Source organism: Aquila chrysaetos, chromosome 12, assembly GCF_900496995.4.
Source record: "Aquila chrysaetos chrysaetos chromosome 12, bAquChr1.4, whole genome shotgun sequence".
NCBI classification, from domain to species: Eukaryota; Metazoa; Chordata; class Aves; order Accipitriformes; family Accipitridae; genus Aquila; species Aquila chrysaetos.
Window position 1 is genome coordinate 1,081,412 of NC_044015.1, and position 18,972 is coordinate 1,100,383.

At 70.3% G+C, this 18,972-nt stretch overlaps 2 protein-coding genes across 3 annotated transcripts; one reads left to right on the forward strand and one right to left on the reverse strand.

The window, feature by feature from the left end:
- Positions 1-549: 549 nt before the first annotated feature.
- On the forward strand, positions 550-17,009 carry APC2 (APC regulator of WNT signaling pathway 2). The gene is given in 17 exon segments (XM_030032217.2): positions 550-673; positions 5,359-5,517; positions 5,638-5,728; positions 5,803-5,971; positions 6,052-6,160; positions 6,261-6,374; positions 6,917-6,994; positions 7,740-7,832; positions 7,923-8,307; positions 8,486-8,581; positions 8,737-8,876; positions 8,968-9,045; positions 9,137-9,253; positions 9,340-9,554; positions 9,642-11,058; positions 11,060-14,116; positions 14,118-17,009. Coding segments are annotated over 16 exon segments (7,290 nt in total). The 5' UTR covers positions 550-673; positions 5,359-5,376; the 3' UTR covers positions 15,108-17,009.
- Positions 16,889-18,941, reverse strand: GZMM (granzyme M). Of its 2 annotated transcripts, XM_030032247.1 has the most exons (5): positions 18,630-18,941; positions 18,263-18,422; positions 18,009-18,153; positions 17,431-17,685; positions 16,889-17,216 (listed from the first exon to the last, which is right to left on the reverse strand). In XM_030032247.1, the coding sequence occupies exons 1-5, from the start codon at positions 18,736-18,738 to the stop codon at positions 16,989-16,991; spliced, it is 897 nt and encodes a 298-aa protein (XP_029888107.1). In that variant the 5' UTR covers positions 18,739-18,941; the 3' UTR covers positions 16,889-16,988. The 2 variants fall into 2 exon arrangements, with proteins under 2 accessions (XP_029888107.1, XP_029888106.1); XM_030032246.1 differs by having other exon boundaries at positions 18,263-18,941.
- Between the last annotated feature and the right edge of the window lie 31 nt (positions 18,942-18,972).

Consider the following 18,972-nt stretch of genomic DNA (forward strand, 5'->3'; position numbering starts at 1 on the left):
CCCCAGCCCTGTCCCCACACCCCCGGGGGAGAGCCAGGCCACCCCAGCCGGGCGGTGGGTGACGGCGGCCTTGGCGTGCGTGGTGCCGCCGTGGTGCACGGCACAGGTCACGGGCAGAGCAGCAGGATCAGGCCTGGGGCTGGATGCGACCCCACGTTGTGTCCAGCCGGGCCCTGCTCGATGCTCCTGGCTGGGGGGGGGGGGGGGGGGGGGGGGGCTGATCGGCCGGGGGTCCCGCTCCTCCCGGGGTGATGCCAGGCTCAGACCCGCACCGGGCACAGTGCGACCACCCCCAGGGCTGATCCCCCCGGACACGGTGACAGCCCCGGCCGGCTTAGGGGCGGGGGGGGGTGGTGGTGTCAGATTTGGCCCCAGGACAGGAGCAACGGGGCAGATCCTGCAACCCCCAACGTTTTTTTTTGGGGGGGGGTCATGGAGACCTCCCCCATCAGCGCGGGGGTCCCTTCTCCCCCTGCCCCCACGCAGCTCCGGGGGGGGGGGGGGGGAAGGCGCGGGGACCCCCCCCCTCGGCCGCCGCCCTCTCCCGGCCGCGGCGCCGCTGGAAAATCCCGACCGGGAGCGGCGGGGGGGGGCGGGGGCGGGATGCGGCTGCTCGGGGCCGCGCCGGCTCCTCGCCCAGCTCCGCAACGCCGCCGCCGCCGCCGGGGATGAGGTACGGCCGCACCTGCCCCCCCCCCCAACCCACCCCGGGCACCCCCCGGACCCCCCCCGGGCACCCCCGGGGGTCCCGGCGGCTCCGGCCGCTGCAGCCACCGGGGATGGGGAGGGGGACGGGGACCGGGGGATGAGGGGGGGGTTGCGCGGCGGAGGGGAGGGGGGGGGATCGGGGTGCGGTGCCGGGTTGCGGAGGGGCTGGATGAGGCCGGGGGGGGGCCCCGATCTGCCCCCCCCCCCGCAGCAGAGGGTGCCCCCGGCCGTGGCTGCGCTGAATGTGCCGGCATGGGGCGGGCGCCGCTCCAGCCCCGGGGGGGGGATCGGAGGGGCGGGGGGGCGCGCAGCATTTAGCCCCCGCATCCCCGGCCGCGGGGACAAAGGCCGGACAATGCCGGGGCTCTACCGGGAGCCCCCGGGCGGGGGGGGGGGGCAACACCGACCGCCCCCATCCCATCCCCATCCCATTCCCATCCCCATTCCCACCCTGCGGGCAGGGGGATGGGGGGCAGCGGGGCCCGCGGCTGGGGGGGGGGGGGTCCCTGCTGGGGTGGCAGCATTTCCCCCCCCCCCCACGGTGCGGGCTCGGCTCCCCGTGGAGCCCCTCCCGATGCTCCTCACCCAAACCACCCCGGTGGGGCTGCTCTGGGGGGCTGGGGCTGAGCCCCGGACCTGGACCCACAAACCCGCACCCTCAAATCCACATCCCAGCTTCCACCCCCCCCAAACCTGCCCCTCAAAAATCTCGGCCTCTAAACCAGCACCTCAACCCCACCCAGGGGTGGGGGATCCCATGGGTCCCAGTGCCGTGTCCCCAGGCAAGGGTGTCCCCAGCCACCCCTGGATGTGGGGTGCTGGGTGGGTGCTGTCCCCTGCCCTCCAGCCCCAGTGCCCATCCCCACGGCTGCCCTGCCCGCAGGTTTGGGTGGGGGGCTGGCCCTGGGGGGGGGGGGGGGTCCCTGCATGGGGGTGTCTCTGCTGGGGGCACAGGGGACCCCAGCACTCGCCCTGCCAGGGCCCTACATTTGTCTAAAGGCCGTGACGTGCGTGTGCACGCAGCATACGTGCGCGTGTGCACGCGTGTGCACATGTGCGTGTGCGTGGGAGTAGCCGCTGTGCGGGGGCGTGGGAGGGACGTGGGTGCCGCAGGGGGGTCAGATGCCGAGGGTGGGGAGGGAGCAGGTCCCCTGTGCCAGCGTCCTTGCGTGTGCCCCCATGTATGTCCCTGCATGTTCCCCCATGTATGTCCCTGCGCGTGCCCCCATGTATGTCCGTGCATGTTCCCCTATGTATGTCCCTGCGTGTGCCCCACACGTGCCCGTGCCGACCAGCAGCCGTGCAGGGGGGCTGTGTGCCTGGGGCCAGCCTGGTGCTCCCTGGGGTGGGTTTGCTGTGGTCGGGGGTCCCCGGGGCCGGGTCGATCAGCAGCGGCTGGCGACAACACGCTGTTTGTTTAACGTCCCCGGGGGCTCCGGGGGCCGCAGCCGGTCGGGGGCTCAGATGTGGCTTCTGTCGGAGGCGGCTGCGCTCGGCTGATGCTGCAGTGCTGGGGCCCGCCGTGGTCCCTGTCCCCATCCCTGTCCCCATCCCCAGTGCCGCCGCCGGGCTGGAGGGAGCCGAGGGGTGCGGGGGGCATGGGGTGCGTGGGGCGCAGGGGTCCCCCAGCCCTGCCCAGGCCGAGGCCGTACGGTGCGGTGCGGTGCGGTGCGGTGGGCGATGTGGTGCAAAAGGCTGATGCAGCGGTTTGGACTGTGCAGGGGAGGACAGGGCAGCGCAGCGCGGGGTGCGGTGGGCGACACGGTGCGGTGGGCGACACGGTGCGGTGCGGTGGGCAGCGCAGATGCTGCTTCTCCACCCACTGATCTGCGGCAGCATCTGCCCCGCCGGCACCTTGCCGGATGGATCCAGGCCCCACCAGTGGCCTCGGCCAGCGCCGGGGTGCCCTGAGCAGAGAGGGGCAGCTCCTGGGTGTCGGAAAAGTCGGGTCCCCGGGACCCCGAGCCATCGCATCCCCCCGGGGTGTGCCCACGGCAGCCCACCGCCCTGCCTGACACCCGGCCCCACACCGCAGAGCCCCCAACAGCCCGTGGGGGGGGGGACACACTGGGTCCCGTGGGACAGTGACCGTCACGGTGCCAGAGCGTGGGCTGCGAGAACGTAGCTGCAGCCCTGGCCCCCCCGCTTCCCGCAGCCCTGGCCCCCCCTTCCCCGTTGTGTCTAGACGCTTCGCAAATGCAGGTGCAGCCGCGCCAGCCCCTCCCCACGGGCTGCAGATGCCCAGCGCTGCTGCAGGCCACTGCGCTTGGCCGTCCCTGCCAGGGGACCCGGGGGGGGGGGTCCAGAGCTCAGACACCCCCCCTCCATCAACCCCCTGCCCCTCCCCAGGCTCCCCTGGCCAGGGCAGGAGAAGGGCAGGAGCTGGGCTGAGGCTGGTGGGTGGGCTGGTGCTGTGGGGTGTCCCAGCCCTGCAACTGCACTGACACCCCCCCCCCTGGAGCTGGGGGGGGGGGGCCACAGACTGGCCACTGCCCTGCTGAGGGGCTGCAGCAGCCCCCAGGCTCTTCCAGCCGCTCTCTGCCCCAGCAGCATCCCACCCCCTGCAAATCAAAGCTGTCACCACAGAGCTGTGGGGATGGGGGTCCCGGGGGGTGGGTGGGGGGAACGGCTTCGTGCCTCAGTTTCCCTCTGCCTCATCCAATGAGGCTGGTGCCATGTACTGCCTGGGGTGTCCAGCAGCCAAATGTCCCAGCCAGTCCTGACCTGCTGCAGCATGACACAGCACCGTGGGGCGGGTGGCTGGAGCACCCCGGCATTGCGCAGGGTGGGGACACCCCGTGGGCAGCCCCGTGGGAGGGGGCTCAAGCAGCACCCACCCCCAGCTGAGCCGGGGGGGGACACTCCTGACTCTGAGCAGTTCGGTCAGCGCCGAGAGGTTTGGGGTGCTGGGGGGGGTGGGGACGTGTTCCCCTGCAGGTGCGGGAGCCCCCGGCTTTCATCCTCACCCTGCTGTGTCCCACAGTGCTGAACCCCCCCGGCCCTGTGTCTGGTGGGTGCTCGGGAAGGACCAGGGACCCTCCTGCGCTGCTCCATCCGCTGTCGCCGTAGCAACGGGAGGCCGTGCTCATCCCGCATCCCTCAGCCTGCATCCTGCATCCCACATCCCTCACCCATCCTCCCGCATCCCGTATCCTCCCTCCTGCATCCCTCATTGTCCGTCCTGCATCCCAGATCTGCAGCCTGTGTCCTGATCCTGCATCCCTCATCCCCCCATCCTTTCGCCGCCTCCCACCCCTTGCTCCCCCACCCTCACCGCCCCTCCCGCCCAGCCCTCCCAGGGGTTATTTCTCTCCTGGGGGGGTTATTTGCTGCCTGGGCAGCGGTGGGGGGGGATTTGCACCGTGGGGGTCTTTGTCTCCCTCCAGAAGCGTAGCTGGCCCCGGCGCAGCGTGGGCAGAGCTGGGTGGTGGGGAGGGGGAGGCACAACCCACAGTGTGACCCAGGTTGGGGCAGGATGGGGGGGGTCCCCCAGCCAGTGTGGGGTGTAGGGATGAGGGAGAAGCTTAGGATGGGGTCCGGGATGGATCCTGGGGTGGGAAGGACATCGGTGGGGCCTTGGGGAGGGTGCTGGGTCCCACCGCTGTCTGGTGGGGCCTTTGTGCTGGAAAGGGGGGGCTAGACCCTCCCCGCAAAGGGCTGGCAGAGGCAGAGAGACCCCAGAGCTTTCGGGAGCCGCCGCAGGACAGCTTTGGGTGGGCAGGGACACGGATGGTGCTGGGGGATCGATCTCTGCCGCTGCCCCGGGCAGCCACCGTCCCTGACCCCGCTGCGGCGGGGGGACGGGCCCGATCCTGCCCCAGCCCTGCAGGGGATGTGGGGAGGGATGATCCGGGGTGGGGGGGGGGGTGGGGGGAGAAGGCCCCCCCCCCGCCTCCGCTGTGCAACCCCCCCCCATCTGTGCACACCCATTGCACGCACACTCGTGCACACACGTGGCGCTGACGAAGGCGGCGCGGGGCCGTCGCGCTCCCGGCCGCCAGCCTGACCCGCTGGGGTGGTGACGAGGGGTCCCCGTCCCCGTCCCCCCCGCCACGTCCGCATGTGCCGGTGCCGTGTGCGTCCCCCCGGCAGGTGCGAGGGGCGGCCGCGGGCGTTGCGGCAAGAAGGAGGTTTGGGGGGGGCCGAGGCCAGCTGGGGGGGGGACAGGGGGTCTGGGGGGGGGGGCAGAACGGGGCCGGGGGTGCTGCCGGGGCGGGGGCTGGGGTTGGTCCTGCTGCGGGAGGGAGCGAAGCGGGAGATGGTTCAGAGAAGGAGAAGACAAAAGCGAGACAAAGGGGGAAGGGAGCGGAGGGCTGAGCTGCTGCAGAAGATGGAAATCAGGCGAGGGCTGGCAGGGGGTTGGGGGGGCCCGGGGCTGCCTGCCTGTGGGGGGACGGGGACGGATGCCCACTCCGTGCTGGGGATGTCCCTTCTGGAAGGCTTTGGGGGGCACCAGGTCTTGCCAGGGCAGCCTGCCCCCTCCCTGGGACGGCCGTGGGTGGTGGGGGGGTCCCCTGGGCTGTGCTGCGCTCCTGGGCAGGTGGGGGGGTGCTGGGGGGGGGCGGGTTGCAGCGAGGGTGCTGTGGGGCAGGCTGAAGGTAGAACCTCGGGGTGCTGCCCACCTCCACCCCCCCCCCCCCCCCACTGCAGGCGCTGGAGGAGGTGAAGATGTCCGGCTCCATCGCCTCGTACGACCAGCTGGTGCGGCAGGTGGAGGCGCTGAAGAAGGAGAACAGCCACCTCCGGCGGGAGCTGGAGGACAACTCCAACCACCTCTCCAAGCTGGAGAATGAGACCTCGGACATGAAGGTGAGGACAAGCCCGGCGGTGGGGGGAGACACAGATCCCATCCTGGGGCTGCGGGGAAGGGCACACGGGGGGTTTCTCTCTGTGTTTGCCCCTGCCCCGATGGCTCCATCTCTGTTTTAGGAGGTCCTGAAGCACCTCCAGGGCAAGCTGGAGCAGGAGGCGCGGGTCATGGTGTCCTCGGGGCAGACGGAGGTCCTGGACCAGCTGAAAGGTGGGCGCCCAGGCAAAGTGGGGAGGGGGTCCCCCCCGCCAAGCCCACCCTCACGCCACTGTCCCCGTCCCCAGCCCTGCAGATGGACATCACCAGCCTCTACAACCTCAAGTTCGCCCCAGAGGCGGCCGGAGTAGGGCGCAGCGCCGAGGACAGCCCACCACCACCCGCACCGCACCGGGACGGTGCCGGGGACCTGGGCAGAGCCACCCTCCGGCTGCTGGAGGAGCTCGACCGGGAGAGGTGATGGCCGGGGGGGGGGGAGGATGCACGGGGCCGGGGGGGCCGGGGGCAGCACTGATGGGTCTCCCCCCCCTCCTCAGGTGCTTTTTGCTGGGCGAGATCGAGAAGGAGGAGAAGGAGAAGGTGTGGTACTATGCCCAGCTGCAGAGCCTGGCCACACGCCTGGACGAGCTGCCCCACGTGGAGACGGTGAGTGGGGGCCATCCTGGAACCCCCCCGGGATCCAGGGTGCAGGCGGGACCCTGCCCCTCTCACACTGACCCACCCCCATTCTGCCCCCCCCCCCCAGTTTTCCATGCAGATGGATCTCATCCGGCAGCAGCTGGAGTTCGAAGCCCAGCACATTCGCTCGCTGATGGAGGAGCGCTTCGGGACGGCAGACGAGATGGTGCAGCGAGCGCAGGTCAGGGAGGGTGGGAGCCATCCCTTCCCCTCTTCGCACCTCCCATCCTGCGCTGGGGGGGTCCAGCTGCCCCCTCCCAACAGACTCAACCCCGTGTGCTGCCCTTGCACCCAGTGCCACGCATCCTCACGCCCAGCCCCATGCACCCAGTACCGTGCAACCTCACACCCGGCACCGTGCAACCTTGCACGCAGGTCTGTGCATTCTCGCGCCCAGCTCCTTGCACTCTCGCACGCAGCTCCTTGCACTCTCGCACACAGCTCCTTGCACCAGCCCCTTGCACCGTTGCACCCAGCTCCTTGCACCCTTGCACCCAGCTCCTTGCACCCTTGCACCCAGCAACTTGCACCCAGCTCCTTGCACCCTTGCTCCCAGCTACTTGCACCCAGCTCCGTGCACGCTTGCATCACCTCTGCGCACTGTCGCACCCAGCCCCGTGCACCCTCACGCCTGGCTCTGAGGGTGCTGGTGGTCCCGGGGCGGGGGGGGGGGGGGGGTCCCAGCCCTCGCTGACACCAGCTCTGCCCCCCCCCCCCCCCCAGATCCGGGCATCCCGGCTGGAGCAGATCGACAAAGAGCTGATGGAGGCGCAGGACAAGGTGCAGCAGCCGGAGCCGCAGGTAGTGGGGATGGGGCTGGGGTCGGTGGAGCCTGGGGGAGGGTGGAGGAGGGGGGGGGCCAGGCGCAGCCCCCCCCCCACCCCCCCCCCCGCCATTGTCCCCATCGTGTCCCAGTCACCCGCCAGCTCGGCACAGCCGGGGCTTTGTGTGGCTCGGGCACCGTGAAATGGGCAGTTGCCATGGAGACGAGAAGTAGGCCACGGCGGGCGGGCGCCGTGGCTCCCGCAGCATCTGCCGGCCACCCCGCCATCGCCACGGCCCCGCCGCCATCTCTGGTCCTTCCATAATCCCACGGACGCTCCGTCGCCCATGGCCCCTGCCGTCGCCCGCCGCCCCTGCCGTCGCCCGCCGCCCACGTCTCCCCCCATCATCTCCGGACCCTCCGTGTCGTCCCCCCGGCCCCGCCATCGCCCCAGCCGGCCCCTCCATCGCCAACCCACGCAAGCGAGTTCTGTGGGCTCGGCCCCGGCACGGTCCACGCTGCCCGCTCCGCTCGCCCGCGCTCTTCCCTTCCTCAGCCTGCTGCTGTGGCGGCTCCCCCCCCCCGCAGCTCCCCTTCCCCGATCAGCCCCGATTCCGGCTTAAAATACAACCCTGGCATTGACGAAAGCAGCAATCGCAAAGACTGGGAAACGCTGCCGGATTTAATGGCACCGGTGGGCTCCTGAAAAGCGGGGAGCAGGCGGGCGGGGGGAGCGAGAGCGGCGCGTTTGCGACCCACCCCCACCCGCCCCCTCCTCCGCAGCTCTGCGGGAAGGTGCCAGGCATGGAGGGGGACGGCAGCCTGGACCCCCCGACCCACCCCGAGGAGGGGGGCAACAGCCTGGGCAGCAGCAAGGTGAGGGGCAGCCGCGCTGGGGCGGGCTGCGCAGGAGCCGGGGGGGGGGGGGGGGGTGGCCGTGCGTAACCCCGAGTCCCCCTCCCGCAGGTGGAGGTGGTCTTCTGGCTCCTGTCCATGCTGGCCACGCGGGACAAGGACGACATGTCCCGCACGCTGCTGGCCATGTCCAGCTCGCAGGAGAGCTGCCTGGCCATGCGCAAGTCGGGCTGCCTGCCCTTGCTCATCCAAATCCTGCACGACTCGGACGGCGAGCCGGGGCCCCCCGAGAGCCCCGCCAGCGCCAAGGACGCCCGCATGCGTGCCAACGCCGCCCTCCACAACATCGTCTTCTCCCAGCCCGACGAGGGTCAGGCCAAAAAGGAGATGCGGGTGCTGCACGTGCTGGAGCAGATCCGCTCCTACTCGGAGACCTGCTGGGACTGGCTGCAGATGCAGAGCAGGGACGGGGGCAGAGGCCCCGAGGGCGGCACGGGTACGGGGGGGGGGGCAAGCGGGGTGCCGGTGTGTGCGTGCGTGTGTGTACACACGTGCACGCGGCTGTGAGCATCTGTGTGTGCCAGAGGTGGCGGGTGATGGGGGGGGGGGGGGTTTGTCGGTGCCAGACCCGGGGGCTGACCCCCGCCCCCCCCCCCCCCCCCCCCTCCCCGCAGCGCCGGTGCCCATCGAGCCCCAGATCTGCCAGGCCACCTGCGCCATCATGAAGCTCTCCTTCGACGAGGAGTACCGGCGGGCCATGAACGAGCTGGGTGAGTGTGGGGTGGGGGCTCCATCCCCGGTGCACCGCAGGCATCCCTCCCCACCCTCCTCCCCGGTGCAATAGCAGCAGCGCTGGGGAGGGGGGGTGCCGTGGGGGGGGGGGGGGGGGTCCTTTGCCCGAGTCATCCCCTCTCCCATCCCGCAGGCGGGCTGCAGGCGGTGGCCGAGCTGCTGCAGGTGGACTACGAGATGCACAAGATGACGAGCGACCCCCTCAACCTGGCTCTGCGGCGCTACGCGGGGATGGCCCTCACCAACCTCACCTTCGGCGACGTGGTCAACAAGGTTCGGGGGCGGGGGGTGGGGGGGGCTGAAGGGCGGGGAGCGGGGCTGGGGGGCCGCAGCATCACCCTCATCACCCTCATCCTCCCCGCAGGCGACGCTGTGCTCCCGCCGCGGCTGTATGGAAGCCATCGTGGCTCAGCTGGGCTCTGACAGCGAGGAGCTGCACCAGGTGGGTGCTGGTGGCACGGGGGGGGGGGGGGGGGGCTCTCCCGGGGAGGGGGACGGTCCCTGTGCCCACCCACCCCGCTTTGCCCTCCCAGGTGGTCTCCAGCATCCTGAGGAACCTCTCCTGGCGGGCCGACATCAACAGCAAGAAGGTGCTGCGGGAGGTGGGCAGCGTGACCGGGCTGACGCGGTGCGCGCTGCACGCCGGCAAGGTGAGCGCCGGGAGCGGGCGGGAGCGGGCACCGGGGCGACCGGACGGGGGCTGATGGGGCTGTGCGTGTCCCCCTCCCCGGGACAGGAGTCCACGCTGAAGAGCGTCCTGAGCGCGCTGTGGAACCTGTCGGCGCACAGCACGGAGAACAAAGCCGCCATCTGCGGGGTAGAGGGAGCCCTGGGGTTCCTGGTGAGCACCCTCACCTACAAGTGCCAGAGCAACTCGTTGGCCATCATTGAGAGCGGTGGCGGCATCCTCAGGAACGTCTCCAGCCTCGTCGCCACGCGGGAGGACTACAGGTGACGGTCGCCGTGGGGTGGGGAAGGCGGCGGGGAGGGGGGGTCAGGGACCGTCCTGATGGCCGAGGGTCCCTCCTGTCCCCGCAGGCAGGTGCTCCGCGACCACAACTGCCTGCAGACGCTGCTGCAGCACCTGCGCTCGCACAGCCTCACCATCGTCAGCAACGCCTGCGGCACCCTCTGGAACCTGTCTGCCCGCAGCCCCCGCGACCAGGAGCTGCTCTGGGACCTGGGGGCGGTCAGCATGCTGCGCAACCTCATCCACTCCAAGCACAAGATGATCGCCATGGGCAGCGCGGCTGCTCTCCGCAACCTCCTCACCAACCGGCCCCCCAAGTACAAGGACACCGCCGTCGTCTCGCCGGGCTCCTGCATGCCCTCGCTCTACATGCGCAAGCAGAAGGCGCTGGAGGCCGAGCTGGATGCCAAGCACCTGGCCGAGACCTTCGACACCATGGAGAAGCAGAGCCTGAAAAGCCAGAGCGTAAAGAAGCCGACGCGGCACATGGAGAGCCTGGTGAAGGACTACGCTTCCGACTCCGGCTGCTTCGATGATGACGAGGTGCCCAACGTCTCCACCGGTGTGGAGACGGCCAGCGCCTCTGTCCTGTCCATGTTCCTCAACTCCTCCTTCCTCCAGGGACAGGCGCTGCCCCGGGCGCTGGCACAGAGACGATGCCCGGAGCCGGAGAAGGACGGCAGCGGCAAGCCGGCCGAGCCCAAGAAGCTGCCGCTGCCGGAAGATGATGTCTCGCTGGCCGCCGAGAAGTTGGCCAACAAGATCTCTAGCACGGTGGCCAAGATTGACAAGTTGGTGGAGGACATCTCTACCATGCACACATCCTCAGATGACAGCTTCAGCCTCAGCTCGGAGGACCACTGCCTGGACTGGCAGTACGGCCCCGAGGAGGTGCACGAGGCGCGCGCCCAGTCCTGCTCGCCGTGCCGCCTCTCGGATGCCGGTGGCTTTGCCAAGCGGGAGAGCCTGAGCCGGGCGCACACGCTGCTGCGGCTGAAGACCGCCTACACCAGCCTGTCCAACGACAGCCTCAACAGCGGCAGCACCAGCGACGGTTACTGCACCAAGGAGCACATGAAGCCCTGCACCAGAGCCGCCTTCCTCGACTACCGGGATGAGCTGCAGCGGTACCAGAAGCGGCCGAGCCGGCTCGACCTCAAGAGCATCCTGGGCAGCAAGCTGGAGCGGGTCGAACCCCCCGTGCTCAAGGGCAAAGACCCAGCCGAACCAGACAAGCCGGAGCAGCGAGACCTGCCTGAACGGGCCAAGAAGACGGTGACTTTCCCCAGCCCCAAAGTGCTGGAGAAGGAGCCCGAGTGGAAGAAGGAGGCGGGCAGCAAGCTCTCCCCCGACCCCCAGGTCCGCACCATCAAACTCTCCCCGTCCTACCAGCACGTCCCCCTGCTCGAGACCCTGGCCAAGAGCAACGCGGCCACCGGCGCCGGCCACCACCCCTCCCTCCTGGGCAGAAAGCAAGCCTGGCTCCCCCCCCACGCTGCTGCAGACGGCCGAGACCTTGAGCAAGATCCCAGAGAAGCTGCCCGCCCACCCGCCGGCTATGGCGGAGCAGGAGTCGGTGCAGAAGTACTCGGTGGAGGATACCCCAATCTGCTTCTCCCGGTGCAGCTCCCTCTCCTCCCTCTCCTCGGCAGACAACGTGCTGGACGGGCAGAGCCACAGTGAGAACGACCTGGACAGTGACTCCTCCCTGGAGATCCTGGAGATGGAGGAAGGCGATGGGGAAGGTGAGGATGGGAGGCAGGAGAAGGAGAAGGCAGCAGATCCAGGTCCGGCCACGCTGGTGGGGATCTCCCAGCCCATCACCATCCCCTTCCCGAAGCGCGACAAGGTCTTCCTGCGGGAGTCGTCGCCATCACGCCAGGAGGACCTCACGCCCTCGAGCTCCTCGGAGAACTACATCCAGGAGACGCCACTGGTGATGAGCCGCTGCAGCTCCGTCAGCTCCCTGGGCAGCTTCGAGAGCCCCTCCATCGCCAGCTCCATCCAGAGCGACCCTTGCAGTGAGATGATCAGCGGCACCATCAGTCCCAGCGAGCTGCCCGACAGCCCTGGGCAGACCATGCCGCCCAGCCGCAGCAAGACACCCCTCTTCGAGCTGGGCTGCCAGCCGGAGAAGGAGACCAGCCAGTTCAACATCCAATGGGAAAACAACGTCAAGAAGTTCATGGAGATCACCGACTTCAAGGAGCGCTTCCAGCTGCCCCAGGACCTGGACTCCATGGTCTACTTCACGGTGGAGAAACCCAACGAGAACTTCTCCTGCGCCTCCAGCCTGAGCGCCCTGCCCCTCCACGAGCACTATGTCCAGAAGGACGTGGAGCTCAAGCTGATGCCCACCTTCCCAGAGAAGAACAGCCTGAATTTCGTGGCTCACGAGAAGCGGGAGGAGCGGCGGGAGGAGCGGTACCTGGAGGGCCGGCGGCGGGCCGACCGCCCCGAGCCCCCCTCCGACGACGACATCGAGATCCTGAAGGAGTGCATCAGCTCCGCCATGCCCTCCCGATTCCGCAAGGTGAAGACCTCCCTGCTCTCCGGCCAGGTCCTGCACCCCCAGACAAAGAAACCAGTGCACGTCCCTGTCTACATGCTGGTGCCAGCTCACGCACACCCCGGTGTCCCCAAGCACCTGCGTGCCACCACCCGTGACCTCTTCAAGGACGACGACTCCTTCACCGACTCGGCCGACGGGACCCCCGTCAACTTCTCCAGCGCCGCCTCGCTGAGCGATGAGACCCTGCGCTACCCGGCGGCCGAGGAGGCTGAGCACCCTCACGGCCCGGGGATGGGGTGCCCGGCGGGGGTTCTACCCGAGGGGCACCGCGAGGCGGGCAGCGCCGGCACCATCCCGGCCAGGAGAGCCACCTCCGGCAGCTCGGCGCCTGCCCGGCTCAGCTCAGCCTGCAAGGGGAAAGCGGGGTTGAGCCGTGGCCAAGGCGGGGAGGGGAAGCGGGGCCAGCCCCCCGCGAAGAGCGGACCCAGCCTGGAGCTGGAGGTGGGGAGGACCGGTGGTCCCCCCGCGAGGAAGGACGCTGCCCGGGAGGACGGGGTGGCCTTCCAGTCACTGTGCCACACCACCCCGACGGAGGAAGCCGTCTACTGCTTCTACGAGCAGGACTCGGACGAGCTGCCCGAGGCGGGCAGGGAGGCGTCCGGCAGCAGAGCCCAGCCCAGCCGGGCGCCCAGGAGGGAGCGCTGGGGCGGCTCCGTCCCCCGGAATGAACCCGAGCCCGGTCCCCGGCCGGCGAAGGCGAAGCCGCAGAACAACCTCATCGCCGACGAGACGCCGCCGTGCTACTCCCTCAGCTCCTCCATGAGCTCCCTGAGCGACGCCAACCTCTCCGACGGCGAGGAGCGGAGCCAGCCCTGTGGCAAAGCCCCCCGGCCGCGGTCGGCCACGGCGGCGGGGCAAGCACAGGGGGGCTCCCCCAGCTCCCCCAGCCTCAACTCGGAGGACGACCTGCTGCAGAAGTGCATCGGCTCGGCCATGCCCAAGCGCCGGCGGCCCTCGGCTCGCCGGAGGGTGGCGGAGCGCAAGCAGAAGCCGCCGGGTGCCGGCGGGAGGGAGCGGAAAGCGGAGGCGAGGCATTGCCCTGCCGAAGACACCGGCTCCGACCGGGGCTCGGACCTGGACAGCGTGGAGTGGCAGGCCATCCAGGAGGGTGCCAACTCCATCGTCACCTGGCTGCACCAGGCTGCTGCCTCCCTCTCGCGGGAGCCTTCCTCTGAGTCCGACTCCATCCTCTCCTTCGTGTCGGGGCTCTCGGTTGGGTCCACCCTGCAGCTCTCCCTGGGCAGGCAGGAGAAGCAGCGAGCCGGCAGCGCGGCTGGCCGGGATGCGGCGAGGAGGGAGCACAGCAAGAGCCGCCCAGAGAGGAAGGACGCGCCGGGTGCCCGTCCCGCTGGCCGTGGAAGCGCCAGGGCGGAGCGGAGCCCGGCGCCCACCAAACCGGTGCCCAACCTGCCCGTGGTCTTCCGCGGCAGGACCGTCATCTACATGCCCAACCTGGCCAAGGATGGCCCCAGCCCGCGGGCCACCCCGAAGAAAAGCCCTGCGGCGAAGCCCGAGGCGCCGCCGGCCAAGAACCTCTCCCTGAGCCAGCAGCGCTCGCGGAGCCTGCACCGGCTGGGCAAGCCCCCCGAAACCGGGGACCTGGCGCTGCCCAAGAGGAGCACCACGCCGCCCGCCCGCATCGGCAAGGGACCCCCCTCCTCCGGCTCCTCCCGCACCTCCACCCCCTCCCAGCACGCTCCCAAGAAGCTGCCGTCGCCCTCCCAGCTCGCCAAGCAGGGTAACCCAGCCACGGGCAAGGCGGGCGGCTCGTCCTCCCTGCCGGGACCCCCAGCCAGAGCGCCAGCCCCCAAGTCCCCGGCGCCCAAGCAGTCCAAGACGCAGAAGTCGCCCGTCCGCATCCCCTTCATGCAGAAACCCAGCAGGAAGGTGCTGCCGGGCCGGGGGGCCATGCCGGTGCTGGAGGAGCGGGCGGATGGCGGCAAGGCACGGGGCAGCGGGCCGGGGGGGGCCGGGGGGCAGCCGGCTCAACCTGGTGCGGATGTCGTCCGCCCGTTCCAGCGGCAGCGACTCGGACCGCTCTGGCTTCCTGCGCCAGCTCACCTTCATCAAGGAATCCTCCAGCCTGCTGCTGCGGCACCGCGCCGAGCTCTCCCCGGCACAGCCGGCGGCCTCGCTGCCTCGCCGAGCCTCCCCGCAGCGCAGCCGTGCCGCCCTCCCGGCCGTCTTCCTCTGCTCCTCCCGCTGCGAGGAGCTCAAGGCGGCCAAGCCGGCGGCCCCCAGCCCACGGCCCCTCGTCCCCAGAGCCCAGCCCGGTGGCAAAGTCCCCGCCGGGGTCAAGCCGCCACGGAGGACCAGCTCCGAGAGCCCGTCCCGGCTGCCGGTGAAGACCAGCATCCCTGCGCCCGAGCCCTTCAAGAGGTACTCGTCCTCACCCAACATCAGCGTGGCGCGGAGGACGGGCAGCCCTTCCTCCGTCCTCTCTGCCCGCTCCGAGGCTTCGGCACGGCGGCAGCAGACCGAGGCGGTCCCCGGCGGGCAGCCGGCAAAGCCGCCGGTGGTGGTCATGAAGGGTACCTGGCGGAGGATTCGGGACGAAGACATCCCCCACATCCTCAAGAGCACGCTGCCTTCCTCCGCCCTGCCGCTGGCAAGTGCCGGCGAGGAGGAGCGTCCCGGCACCCCCAGCCCCAGGAAGACCAGCGACGCCGTGGTGCAGACCGAGGACTTCTCCGCCGCCAAGACCAACTCCAGCACCTCTCCCACGCTGGAGACCCGCGAGGGACCTCCGCACCCCCGCGCCGCCTGCGATGGCGAAGCTCCGGCCGCCGCCAAGACCGCCCTGCCCATCTCCTTTGGCCACGAGGCAGCCGCCGGGACCTTCCCCGCCAGCCGGCACGGCTCCCCGAGCAGAGCCGCCCGCGTCACCCCCTTCAACTACGTCCCCAGCCCCATGGCGGTGACGGTGGTGGCGGACAAGGCGGTGGAGAAAATCCAAGCTTGAGCAGCTGCCGCGGATGAAGCCTCGGCAAAGGTCCCGCGACACTCCCCTGCCCCACGGGAGCTGGCCAGGGCTGTCCCGGGGAGGGGGGGGGGACGGTGAGGCGGGACCGCTGGGGACCGGCAAGTCACCCCAACCCGCCGCCTGCCCTGGTTGGGGTCTTGCTGTACTGGAGCGTCGCAGTTCTCAGCGCCGAGGACCGGGCAGAGCCGGGGAGACCCACCGGGCGCTGGGGCCAGGGCTGATGCCCCAGCCTGGGGTGAGTCTCCACGGCCATCTCCTCCCACTGATAGACGGTCCCGGGACAAGGCAAGGGGAGGCCGTGTCCCCATGTGCCCCCATCCTGCTCGCCTGCCTCGGGCAGAGGCTGAACCAGGGCCTGATCCTGCACGCCGGGGAGTCGGCACGCCGCGCCCCAACGCCAGGTCTCCGCCGCATGCTTCAGCTTGTCTCGGCACCAACACCCGGCTCTGCCGGCAACCACAGCTCATTTATTAATGGGGGGGGAAGGGAACGCACGGCTGGATCAACGCAGGGAGAGGCTTCGTGGGGGGAGAGCATGTGGCCATGGGGAGACAGGGGCCAGGACCCCCCATTTGTGCTGCTGGAGGCTCCTAATTAAGCTGCGCGGCTGATTGCTAGTGGGTAACCTGCAGCTGTGGTGCTTGCACTGGTTCAAGGTGGCATCGGGTGGAAAAGGCACGGGGGGAGCTGGGCAGGGGCTCGCTGGTGGGCGGTCGGGGTCCTGACGGGCTCGTCCCGGGGGGCTGCTCGCAGGGTCACGTCACCGGGCTGGGGAGCTGCCCTGGGAGGGGATGGGGTGCTGAGCCGGCACCGGGGTGCCCAACCCCTAGGAAAGGGTCTGGGGCCCCTTACCCCCGCCCGCAGCCCCCCAGCCTCCCACCCCTGGGGTGGAAGAGCCCCATCCCAGCTCACAGCCAGGATCCCGGCGCATCCCCGCGGGCCGTGGACACGAGTCCATCGAGGACTGGATTACGCCCACGAGCACGGGGGTTTCCAGCCCCAACGTACCGGGGATGCCCCTGCTCCTGCTGCCAGCCGGCCGAGATTGGGGTGTGCGAGAAACGCCTCAGCCCCAGGGAGTGGGACGAGCTGCCGTGGGACCCCCCCCCCCATCCAGGTGCTCCCCAACCACCCCCTAGGTGCTCCCCAACCCCTTGGGTGTCTCCCGGTCCTCCCACCCTATGGCTCGCTGCCTGCTTTGGATGGGGTGACCTATGGGTCCCCCCCCCACATACCAGTGCCATGGCGGGGGCTGCAGGGACACGCATGGGACGATGGGGACATGTGCAGGGGACACAGGGGTACACCTGGGGGGGGGGGTGTGTGGGGACATAGCGAGGGGCTCTGGGGAGTTGCACCGGGGCCGTGGGGATGCACAGCGGGGCCATAGAGGTACATACAGAGGCCAGGGAGACACCAGGGCTGTGGGGACATGGATGGGGTCCCCGGGATGTGCACCAGGGGGGTGTGGGAATGTGCACACCCCAGTGCCCACTGGAGACCGTGGCTCCAGCAGCGGCTGGGAAGCTTTGGCCAGCACAGTGGGACCCAGTGCCGGGGGCTGAAGAAAAGGGGGCAAAGTCCCCAGGGGCTACACACATCCCCACTCCCAAGTGCCGTAACCGATCATAGGATGTGCCAGGAGGGCCAGAATCGCCCCACGCGCTCAGCTGCGGCCCCGGGTTCAAGCCCCACCGCCCAGCCCCGCTCTCGCCCGTCTCTGCTCCATGCGTGCCCGTGGGCTTCAGCCCTCCTCTGCGGACAATCCGGCCAGGTTTCGCGGTGCCCTGCTCCCCCCCCCATCGCTGTATGTATGTACTAAGGATGTTATTTTACCGGGACTCTGGACAGTATTAAGAATTAAAAGCCAACCTGTGTAAATAGGACGGGGTGGTCTGTCTGTCCCGTGCGCCCGGGCTGGGGGGAGCCGCAGCCCCTCCGCAGCGTTTTCCGGATCCAGTTCTTGTGCTTCACAGCCGAGGTGGCAACCGGCGGCTTGAAAGGGTCGGTGACGTCCCGGCTGGTGAAGGACAGCACGCCGGCCACCGCCGCCCGTTTCCCGCACACCAAGGGTCCCCCGGAGTCACCCTGGGTAGAGGTGACAGTGGGGAGTGGACCCCTACCAGGGGCCAGGGACCCCCCCACACACACACAGCTGGGGGGACCATCTCGCCTCTCTGCTTGGGGTGAGCATCCTCCTCAGAGTCCCCCACACCCGGGAACGGCGGCTCGGGGGGGACGACAGAGCTTTGCAGCCGGTTGGTCCCCTTGCAAAGACCTTTGGCCCCCACCAACTCCTCACCTTGGAGGGTGCCGAGCCCCTGTGGTGTCCCTGGAAGCAGATCATGGTGGGGGCAATGTCGCCGTTCCAGAAGCGGCTGTTGTTGCACATCTGCGTGTCCAGCACCGCGACCTCCAGCTCCTGCAGCGTGGGCGAGAGCCCGCCGTGCCTGCGGGCCCCCCAGCCCGCCAGGCTGCACGCCGTCCCGGCCGCCGGCTCCCGCCCCAGCAGCCCGATGAGCCGCCGCGTCCTGCTCAGCGTCACCTTCCCCTCCAGCTGCGGGCAGGGGCGGCAGGCAGCGTCGGACCCCCGCCACGGCCGGAGAGGGGCTGGCGGTGGAGCACCCCACCGCAGCGGGTGGGCGGCCGAGGGGGAGCGCCGAGCGGGCGCAGCGCCCGTGGGAGCGGGAAGATGTCACCGAGATGTGAAAGTGCTCGGAGGTGAGAAGAGGAAATGTCACCCAGCCCTTCGCTGCGGCTGCACCGGCTCGGCGTGAACCCGCTTGGCCCCCCTCTCCGGCAGCGCTTCCTGGCACCGCCGACGGTCACGCTCCTCCAGCCCCATGGCAAACCCTTCCCCGCGGCCGGCGCAAGCCCCACCTGGAGCAGGAGAAGGTCGTTTTCCATCGTCCGGCGGTCGTAGCCGGGGTGGGGACACGCTGCCCGAATGGAGAAGGTCTCTGTGGCCGCCCCACGCTCCTGCAGCCTGTGCAGCCCCACCACCACCGTCCCGACGACGCTCATCCTGCCCCGCAGCAGGAGCCGGCGTCGGTGGGAGCCCGGTGCCGGCCACGCGGAGCCCCACCGAAACCCCCATCCCTGCGCCGGGCAGGATGCGGCCGCTCCAGACTCACCCCCGAGGGAAGCAGTGGGCGGCCGTCAGCACCCACCGCTTGTGCAGCAGCGCTCCCCCGCAGGCGTGAACCCCCCTGAACTGGATGGACACCATGTAGGGCCTGGAGTGGGGTTCGGCCTCGTGTCCCCCGATGACCGACGGCCGGAGTCGGCCCCGCGCTGCCGGGGAGAGGAGAGCCTGTCCCGGTCGTGCCGCCGCCAGTCGGCTGCCCCACCAAAAAGGGAAAAGCCGAGGGTCCCCAACCAGCACCCCCTGTCCCCCCAGCGCATCCAGCAACCCCATCCCTTCAAGCCGGCTGCCACCCGCCCCGGCCAGTGATGCCAAGACCCTGCCGGCCACCCCACACCCACCGCCCCGGCGCTCACCCAGCTCGGCCAAAGGGAGGGTCAGCAGCAGCAGCAGCAGCCGCCCCAGGCTGCCCCTCGCCCCCATCCCTCGCCCGCTGCGGGCTGGCAGCACCCTCCTGCTCCGCATCCCTCCGTGACAGTGACGCTGCCGCGCTCCACGCCGAGCTCCACGGTGGCAGAGGAGGTGCCACGTCACGTGTGAAAGCGGTGCAGAGTGGCAGCGGGGCACGGACCCCCGCTAAGAGGTTGGGGGGGGGGGCAGGAAGGGGAAGAGACACCCACAGGGTAACACCTGCAGGGGTGGAAAACCACCCACAGCGACTCCGGTGCTCCCTGGGGTTTTACTTTGGCTTTACTCCCT

Coding starts and splice junctions, on each gene's coding strand:
- GZMM (XM_030032246.1), bottom strand. CDS start 18,738: ATGCGGAGCAGGAGGGTGCTGCCAGCCCGCAGCGGGCGAGGGATGGGG. Junction 18,154..18,262: donor GCCCACTGCTTCCCTCGGGG/GTGAGTCTGGAG, acceptor GCTGCGGGGCAG/GATGAGCGTCGTCGGGACGG. Junction 17,686..18,008: donor ACGACCTTCTCCTGCTCCAG/GTGGGGCTTGCG, acceptor CCCTGCCCGCAG/CTGGAGGGGAAGGTGACGCT.